Source organism: Perognathus longimembris, chromosome 28 (assembly GCF_023159225.1).
Source record: "Perognathus longimembris pacificus isolate PPM17 chromosome 28, ASM2315922v1, whole genome shotgun sequence".
Taxonomy (NCBI): domain Eukaryota; kingdom Metazoa; phylum Chordata; class Mammalia; order Rodentia; family Heteromyidae; genus Perognathus; species Perognathus longimembris.
Window position 1 is genome coordinate 13,130,849 of NC_063188.1, and position 9,347 is coordinate 13,140,195.

Consider the following 9,347-nt stretch of genomic DNA (forward strand, 5'->3'; position numbering starts at 1 on the left):
TAAAGTGCCCGGTTCTGCTGAGGTCCGACTGCCTTTCTGTTCTGCATCTGGCTCTCTGCCAATTGTGTCCACTTCGCCTCTCCCTCTTTTCGTGTCTGCAAGCCTTCTCTTCTGCCAGGCTGCCGAGCCACCGTGAGCTCGGTGCCCAGGAGCTCTTGCTTGCCCTCTGACGCAGTGTGTTCAGTATTGATTTTCAGTGCGTTCCCTCCGTCACCTGCCTCACTGAGTAGTGATTTGCTGGCCCTTTCCATCTCAAGCTGCGGAGAAGCTGGAAACTGATTTGCTACTCATCTGGCATTTCGGATCCTCCTGAGCAACTTTTATTTTTTGTCAGTTCTGGGGCTTGAACTCAGGGCCTAGGCACTGTCTCTGAGCCTTTGTGCTCAAGTCTAGTGCTCTAACACTTGAGCCACAGCTCCACTTTTTGTCTTGGTAATTAAAGTCTCATTGATTTTCCTGCCCTGACTGGCTTCAAACTGCAATAAAATCTTCACCTCAGCCTCCTGAGTAGCAAGGATTACAGGCGTGAGCCACTGGTGATGAGAGCCATCGAATCCACTTTTAATGATCATTTATTTGCTATTATTTCTTGATATTGCCGTGTCTTCCTTTGAGCTTTTTTTCCTTTCAGTTCTGGAGGTTGAACCCAGGGCCTCTTACTAATCTCTACCAAGTGAACCATTTTTCCAGACCTTTATTTTTGTATGTGTGCTGAAATGGAGCTTGAATTCATGCTTCCATACTTGTTAGGCAGCCTCTGCCGAGTGATTCTTTTTTGAGACAAGATCTCACAACTTTTGCCTAGCCTAGCCTCAAAGTTCACGATCCTCCTGCCTTCACCTCCTGAGAAACTGACATTATGGGCGCGAGCCACCATGCCTGTAATCTCGTGCTCTTACTCACGTGTATCCTTTACTAATCAGTGAACGGAGAATTTTCTCCTAGGATGTTGATGACAACGATGCATGTGGTGAACTAGGACTCAGTACCTGCCTCACATTCCTTCTTTCCTTGCATGCACTCAGAAAAGTGTCAGGGACTGACTGCTCTGCAAGCAGTAAGGCTTCTGGGTGTGAATTCCCGTCCACTTGTTAGAGGCCTGGGGGGCTCGTGCTGCATGAGAAGCAGAGTCCACCTTTCCCTTCTTTGGCTCTTTCCTGATGGGAAGAGCAGCCATGCAGGCTTAGTGATTGCCTGGTGCTGTTCCTCCTGGGAACCTGGAGGTTGTGGTCACAGCTGCTTTCTGGTCACTGGATAGCCTACGTTCAGGGAAGTGATTGGAAGTTCACAGCTCCAGTGTGGGGTTGCAGATTTCCTACTGCCTTGACTGGTAACTGCACCCCTTCCCCAGCTTCCAGCTGCTCCCCCATCCCAGGTGCCTTTCCCTCACCCCCCCCAGATTTCTGCTCTCTTGCCACGCCCATTTCACTTCCGCTTAGGATGCCTGGCTCCTCTGGGGAACCATTGGGGGTGGGACTCTGCTGGGAAGTAGCTTGGGGCTATGGTCAGGGGAGGGAAGCCACCATCCAGGTCTAGGAGGTGATGGTGGTTTATCCCCAAGGGTCCTCAGCCATCTGCGTGCAGCCACACAGCAGGGACTCGGCCGCAGGCTGCTGCACAGGCATCACTGGGCTACATGAAGAAGCCCACAAACAGGCGGTTTCAATTCCCCTTACCCCCAGAGCCAGCTGAACCGAGCATGTTCACACCAGCCTCTAAAATGGAGGAAAAGACTTAGGCTTCCCATCTTGTCGCTCAGGGGTAGGTAGGGCCTATGGTGCCCACCCCACCCCCATCCAAGGCCAAGCTTTGCTTCAGCCCTTTTCCACAGAGAGGGATCTGAGTCTGGTGTAGAAGTTGCTCGTAAGGAGCAGCAGGTTCCCCGCACAGCCCCCTCCGCCTTCTATGGGGCCCCCAGCCCTTTGCCTGGGGAGCGCAGTCGCCCCCCTCCCCACCCTCCCCTGGGCTATTGCATCGCACACAGCAGAAATAAACAGCCAGTCGGCATTAGGTATGCAGAACACAAGGATTTTCTTTACATTTGAGGAACCAACAAGATACTACAACGGCAGAAACAAGACCCCCTTCCTGACCAGACAGAGCTGCCAGGGCAGCTTATCACACAAAAACCTGGTGCTGCCCAGGTGGTGTCTGCACAATGGTTGAGCCTCTGCTTCCAGGACACAGACTCCCAACAAATAAAGTGCATGGAGACCCCATCACACAGCAAGGCCCCACAAGACAGGGAGCAGCCAGGAGGGGAGGGGAGAAAGCAGAGCTCTAACTACTCAAGGCCAGAGGAAGGCAGGAACACAAAGCTGAGGCCATATCTGTGATACCTCCTAATGCCTCCTGGAAGGGGTGGGGCTGCACCCACTGTGGGGGGGTATAGTTCAAGTTCTTTATGTACAGGGAGAATTGGATACCCCAGAAGCTCCTCCAGCTCCACCCACACCAGATGCAAGGTCACTCACACACACACTAACACACACTCACGAACACACTCACAAACATGCACTCACACACACACCCATGCTCACACATTCCCACTGGCATTGCGAACATGCAGGGATACTAGATGATGGGCCTTCCCCTTTCCTGGCTGCTGTAGGAAGAGGCTGGAGCAAAGCAGGCAGCTGCCCAGAGGATAAAGGCAGGATTTGGAAGCACATTGCCAATTCTGGAGGCCCGTGACTTTGGCTTTCTTGTCCCTCACAAGGGGCCTGAGGGGATGGGTCAGGCCAGAAGCTGACAGCTGCCCAGAGGTGCTCCCTGGTGGATGAGAGGCACCAGCAGAATTGGGGGCTCTGGGAGACTTGGCACAAGGAAGCAAGCCATCAGGCTCGGGCTATGGGAACCCACAGGCAGGCCAGTAGCCGCCCCCTTCCAGCCTGTGTCTATGGGGTTAGACAGGGGCCATTCAGGTCCTGGGCTCCAGTGGGCAGCTGAACAGGGCAGATGGCGAGAGGCCGGGTCACTGTCTCCTGGGCGGGTCACACGGCTGCAGGTTTCCCTCCAAGGCACTGAGAACATGCATGGCCCTCAGTCATCGCTGCCAGACAAGCTGAAGAATAGACAGGTGAGGGCAGCCCTGGGCTTCTCTAGGCTGGGTGATGACGGTGATTAGCATACCCGGCAACTCCTGAACCACGCTCAGCCCGTCTGGATGAGATTTTCCCTTATGATCCTGGGGATGAGGACAGAAACTGGAGACAGAGAGAGACAGTCATGTCATGAGTTCTAGCCCATCCCTCCTCAGGTTTATCCCCTCACCCTCTCAGCTACATCCTGTGTTCATGAGCCACATTCCCCCTATCCGCCTTATTCCACTGCCACACTGAGAGGCTCTGGCCACACAACTGCTGCAGAGCCACTAGTGAGGTTGGGAGGTTCTGTAGTAAACAGTTTGGGGCCCATCTCCCTTATCCTCCCATCTTCCCTCTGTCCTTAAGAAAAGCTACATCTCTGAAGCCTGCCCCTGGCCCTTCTCTTCCTGGGTGCCCTGAGAGCGCTATGCCCTCCCCATCTCACTGCTGCCCAGGTCTTGGAGAAGCCTGGGGAGGGGAGGCAGCGTGCAGACCCAGGGCAGGCTGGGCTCTCCCCCTGCTGTCTGTATGACAAGAGCCCATCGGACTCTTTAAAGGAAGAGACTACATCTCCCTCCGTGTTGCTAGGAGATCTCAGTGCCCTGGGCCACTCTGCCCTCAGCGCCTCTACCGGAGAGCAGCTGCTGGGACCCGGGTACTTCAGGTAGGGATCTGAGTCTTGACAAGGCCAGGGAAGTGGTAGGCCACCAGCTACAGAAACCAGTGCCTGGAAAAGCAAGAGATAGAGACCTCAGAGTTACTTGTGTGGCCACCGAGAGGAAGCCTTGTTTCCCCCTGCATGCTCGTCTGCAATCCCCTTTTCCACCTGCCCTCACCATGACAGGGCTGCCCACTGGGGGACACCTTCCCATTTTCCCAGATCCCTTGGCTCACAGTGGGGTCCTCGGGCTGTGTATATCTGGGGTTCTGTGGCTCTGAGAAGTCGCATGAGCTCCTGCTGGAAGCAGGGATTGGCCTGCCTAAGAGCCACCCTGTGGGAGAAGGGAATGGGGAGGGAAGCCGTGGTCCCCACACTTTCCTACCAGCAAAGTGGATGTCTTCATCATGACTGCAGACGGGGCTGAGGAGCAGAGAGCCAGCAGGAGCAGCCAGACACCAATCCCCTGGCCCCAAGGACGGGGCACGAGGCAGCTTTGCGAACTGGGCAGAAGAGCTGAGAAGCCCGGGGACCTGGGGGCTGAGAAAGAGTCAGGCTCAGGTTTGACTCACAAGAGCACCATCCTCCCTGTCTGCGTACCTGAAGAAGATGAAGAGCGGGTGCATGTGTTTTCCTCTCGAACCTTCGCAGGGCGTCCTCCGCACCACCCACCCCCAATTCCCCAGGGCTCCGGGGACACCATCCGGGCCTCCCCATCAAGCGGGCGGGGGCGGGAGGGGCTTCCTGTGTGGGCGATGCGCTGACCCGCGCAGATGCAGAGGCCGCCGCCGCAGCCCCCACCCCCGGGCGGGAGTCCCGGAGCCTCTGCCCGCCTGGCTCCTCAGCTCGGCTGGGCAGCTCGGCCCGCGTGTCATCCCGATTTCCTGCAAACCTGCAGGGCGCCCCGACATGGGGAAGTCATAGCAACCCTTCCACCCCCCGGCTGCACCCTGTCGCCCCTACCTTGCAGCCTGGGGCCTGGCGGATCAAGCGGTCGCATTCCGTCCTCCCCGTGGTCCCCTTTGGCCACCGTGAGGCAACAGGTCGCACGGGCTGGCATTCTCCAGGTCCCGCTGGGAAGGACCGCTCGCACGCGGGGCTCGGCGGCTTGGGACGGGGCCCGCGCCGGGGGGGGGGGGGGCGGGAGCGGCGGAGGCCCCGGCCGTGTCCCGGCGACCCTGGGCCTCGCCGCTGTCCTTCAGGTCCCGGCGTCCTGGCCGGGAGCCGGGCGCGGGCCAGTGGCGGCCGCCGCTCGCCCCGCCGCGGGCGCTCATTCGATGCGTACCTGCAGGCGGACATTGAACATCACCGAGGCCACCACGTAGAAGTAGGGGAAGTTCGTGCGCAGCCGCCACGCCAGGTCGAAGAAGGTGAGCAGCGTGCGCGTGAGTCCCTTGCAGAAGGCGCTGTAGGAGCCTCGGACCGCGGCGGAGCGCGACAGCCGCACCGCTAGGCCGGACAGGGCCGCCGCCGCCGCCGCTGCCGACAGAGCCGCCGACGCCGCCATGGGCCCGGGGCCGCCGCAGACGCCGCCGACCAGGACCCTACGAGGGCGCACGAGCCTTGTGGGCGGCCGGCCTCGAAGCTCGGCCGAGACCCCTTTGGATTGGAGCCCCGCCCCCCGGCTCGCCCCGCCCCCGACTGGCCCCGCCCCCGCTCGCCCCTCCCGAAAGCCGCCTCTGAGCCTTCTCCCGCCAGGGGAAAGCACAGCGGTCCCGCCCAGCCGCCTCCTAGCTCCTCCCCACGCTCCCTCAGCAAATTCCCGCCCCCATTGGCGCCCCGCCTACGACTGTGGTCGCTGTCGATTCCCACATCGCGCAGGCTTGGCTTACTGTGCTCGCCACGCCCACAGGCCATTCTTATTTGCATAGACCACCCATGTGACCTGCCTTCAGGGTACCCGCCAACAAGGTCTTGCCTTTATCCCTCTCCCTTCCAGGATAATCTAAGCCCACACTGCTCTTCTCCCTCATCACCTCCTCCCACCTCTTCACTCGCTCTGTATACTCAGCGGCTTACAGTGTGGCTGCAGAGTAGTCCCTTCAGGAATGCTTGCCTCACCCTGCCTGTGGGACACCGTAATGTACATATCCCCACCCATAGGTCCCACCCCCTCATGAAGCTCCGCCTCTCCCTCCTGCCCTCCACTTGTTCTTTCCTGTCTCCTCAGCAGTTTACACAGCCTGAGGCCTGAGAGGTTTGGAAGGTTCTGATGCCAGGGATCACTTTTGGGGAATCCTCTCTTCCGAACTTGGGAGTAGCTGGCTGGTGTGGACTGCTACGCTGCTTGTGCAAGAAGCCACATTCAGACAGCTCCCCCTCTGACACACCACACTTTCCCCAAGTTCTCACCAGGAGGCTGAACTAGCCTAACTCTTGTACCTTTCTTTAATTTGCATAGTGAAGTAAATGTACCATACACTGGTAGCAAATCCTCATGCCATTGTTCATATTCTGGTGTGTTTGTGATGTATTTGTTTCTCTTCTAATGTATTTGTTTGATGCATATAATCCCTTGTTGGTAAATTTCCTCCTTACTATTTTATTTCCATGTATTGTACATATATGTTTCTCTAAGCACTGTGCTCCCGGGTTAGTTAACAAGACCATCTTGGGTTGATATTTGCCTTTGTTTATGGAGTTTGAACTCCGCTTCACTTTCTAAGCAGGTGCTCTACCATTTGAGCCATGCTTCCAGCTCCTTTTTAGTGTTTTTTTAAAAAAATGTGGTGCTGAGGAATCCAACCCAGGGCTTCATGCATGCAAGGTAAGCACTCTACCACTAAGCCATATTCCCAAGCCCTTTTTTAGTTTGTTTTTTTAAATAGACTTTTGTTTATGTCTGGATGGACCTGGAAATCTCGATCCTCCTATATATTCTTCCCACATTGCCACGATGATACATATGCACCACTACGATTGGCTTATTAATAGTGATGGATTCTTCATGTTGTAAGGTAGCTCAGACATAAATCCAGTCACGAGAAAAGAGAAACCCCATTTTTTGTCAGTCGTGGTGTTTGAACTCTCTGCCTTGGCCCTGTCACTGAGTTCTTTCACCTCAAGGCTAGAGCTCTACTACTTGAGCCACAGTGCCACTTCCAAAAGCCACATTTTTAAAGATAGAATCAGGAGTCTTTATTACAAGGCCAATAACTGCATGGTGGCCTCTAGCTTCAAAGACCAGCAACCCAGAACAGACCGTATACAAAGCTTTTAAGGACAAAAACCACCTGCTTGGGGTGGAGGCACTCAAGCCCAACAAAAGCAGACCTAATCTGGACATTCTCAGGAACCAGCAGAACTTTTCCACCAAGGGGATACGCCTCAACCTTTTCATATAGGGAAAATCTTTAGAGGCTACTCAGAGGCTGTGATTCAAGCCATTTTGGGAGGTAAGTAAGACAGAATCAGAGCATTCTCTATGCAATACTTTCCTAAGGCTATGGCATCTGCGTTTCTCTGAAGCAGAGCTCCCTAGCCCAATGGCTTCTCTCACCTGTAGGCTTTTCAGCACTGGGTGGTGAGCTCCCTCCACCCAGCAAGAGGCACCGGGATGGCTGTAAGAAGTCACTTAGTCTCCCCCTCCTCACTTCATTGCTACTTCTTTCTCTGGAACTGGTCTGAAAAATGAGATCCTCTCTCAACATCCCAAGTAGTTGGGATTACAAATGAGTGTTATCACACCCAGCATTAGTTCTTTGTTTTTGTTGACACACAGACGTAAGGTAAAGCTTTTGCTCAGATTTTTCTGCTCACAGTTGGCACTCTACCATTTAAGTCATTTAAGTTTTTTGCTGGTTAATGGAGACAGAGTCTCTAGGACTTTTCTGCCCAGACTGGTCTAAAACTGCAATCATCACATATCAGCCTCCTGAATAGCTAGGATGACAGGAGTGAACCATTGGTGGCTAGATTGTTATTCTTCAACCATTAATTTTGAAGCATTATCAATGTTAGAGTTTAAACCTGCTATTTTATTGTCTTTTTTCTATACTGGGGAGTAAACCTAGAAACAAATCCTGTACCACATCAGCCTTGCCCAAAGCCCTTTTGGTCTTTATCTTGCTTTTGAGATAGCATCTTGCTAACTTTGCCAGGGCAAAATTTGCATTGGACCATGATTCATGATTTTCCTATATCCACCTGTCTAGTAGGTAAGATTGCAAGTGTGCTTTACATCAGATCTTTCATTTTTTCAATTTCCCTTTTTTGTTAGGTACATAATTGTTTTCAATTATATTTTATCTAGTGTTTCTGAACATACAATTGTACAGTTATTTGCTAGTTACTCTAGGAACTAAAGTATTCATCACAAGCCCAGTACTGATGACTTGTGATCATAATGTGTACTGTTGTAAGGGAACTCAGTCATGAGAGAAGCCATCACTTAAGAGGCTGAATTGGGAGTCTTTAACGGAGAGCCAGAGGACTCTTGTCTCAAAGACTAGCACTCCCAAATGCAGCAAGCACAAAGCTTATACAGAGCCAAACCCCATAAGGTGTGAGGAATTTAACCTAACAAAAGTGTTAGACATAAGCAAAGAAAACCAACCTAATAAAGGTGTTAGATATAAACAAAGCAAACCATCTAAGGAAACAATCAGAAGAAATCAAAGGCCAATTATCTAAGGGAGCTTAACAACTCAGGGCACTGTTTGTAATGCCAAGAATGACCTCTATTACCTGTAGAGTTTTTCAGAGCTGTATGGAAAGACCCCTCCACCTAGCAAGGCATATTGTTTCAAGGCATATTGCTTAGACCTGGTTTTACTTCAGTACTATATATTACAGTCTATTGGCATTAGTATTTAAACAATTTCAAGTGAAATAGAGAAACTACTTCCTTTTAGTTCCCTTTATCCTTCTCTCTTATAAATATAAACAACATAACTTTGTTTTATGCACCTTGAAGCCACATAAGCCAATGTTATATGCTTTCATCACTGGTCATCAAACTCAATTTTAAAAATTCTATGAAGAAGCTGGGACTGAGTGGATCACGCCTGTCATCCTACCAACTCTGGAGGGTGAGATCTGAGAATCATGGTTGGAAGACATCCCAGGAAGAAAAATCCACAAGACTCTTATCTCCAATTAGCCAGCAGAAAGCCAGAAGTGGAATTGTGGCTCAAGTCGTAGAATGACAGCCTTGAGCGAAAAAGCTAAAGGTCAATACCCAAGTCCTGAGTTCAAGCCCCACAATCGACCAAAAAAAATAAGTCTTGGAGACTTAGTCAGACATTTGCTTGATAAACATCAAACTTCTCAGTGCGTAGTAGGCTATTTCTTTGCTTGAAAGTGAAGGAATTGAGATGAAAATTAGAGTTCCCTCTCTTCCTTTAGTGAGGAGGTACATGGGACACCATGGAAGTACTATCTTAAGGAACAGGGATTGACTCAGCCTTTTTCAGGATAAATTGTTTCTGGAGTTAAGAAAGCTTAAGTGTTTTTTTATTACCCACCAAGGCTAGTGTCCTCCATTTCTTCACTGCTGTCCTCCACTTTTCCACCTTCACAGGAAAGGAATCTGAGAAATACGGCTAAAGAATTGCTGTAGACTAGACTTCAAAGTTAAGTAGAAAGGCCAATCCTAGGCCAAC

General features: G+C 52.2%; 1 protein-coding gene and 1 long non-coding RNA gene across 3 annotated transcripts; both read right to left on the reverse strand.

Annotated features, from left to right (window-relative positions):
- Window positions 1-2,508: 2,508 nt before the first annotated feature.
- On the reverse strand, window positions 2,509-4,770 carry LOC125343851. Of its 2 annotated transcripts, XR_007209379.1 has the most exons (4): window positions 4,708-4,770; window positions 4,130-4,344; window positions 3,718-3,813; window positions 2,509-3,206 (listed from the first exon to the last, which is right to left on the reverse strand). It is a non-coding gene; the product is annotated as an uncharacterized LOC125343851 (long non-coding RNA). The 2 variants fall into 2 exon arrangements; XR_007209378.1 differs by lacking the exon at window positions 3,718-3,813.
- Window positions 4,771-4,909: 139 nt separating this feature from the next.
- On the reverse strand, window positions 4,910-5,337 carry LOC125343850 (small integral membrane protein 10-like protein 2A). The gene has a single exon (XM_048336422.1). The coding sequence runs from the start codon at window positions 5,249-5,251 to the stop codon at window positions 5,015-5,017; it is 237 nt and encodes a 78-aa protein (XP_048192379.1). The 5' UTR covers window positions 5,252-5,337; the 3' UTR covers window positions 4,910-5,014.
- Between the last annotated feature and the right edge of the window lie 4,010 nt (window positions 5,338-9,347).

Coding starts and splice junctions, on each gene's coding strand:
- LOC125343850 (XM_048336422.1), bottom strand. CDS start 5,251: ATGGCGGCGTCGGCGGCTCTGTCGGCAGCGGCGGCGGCGGCGGCCCTG.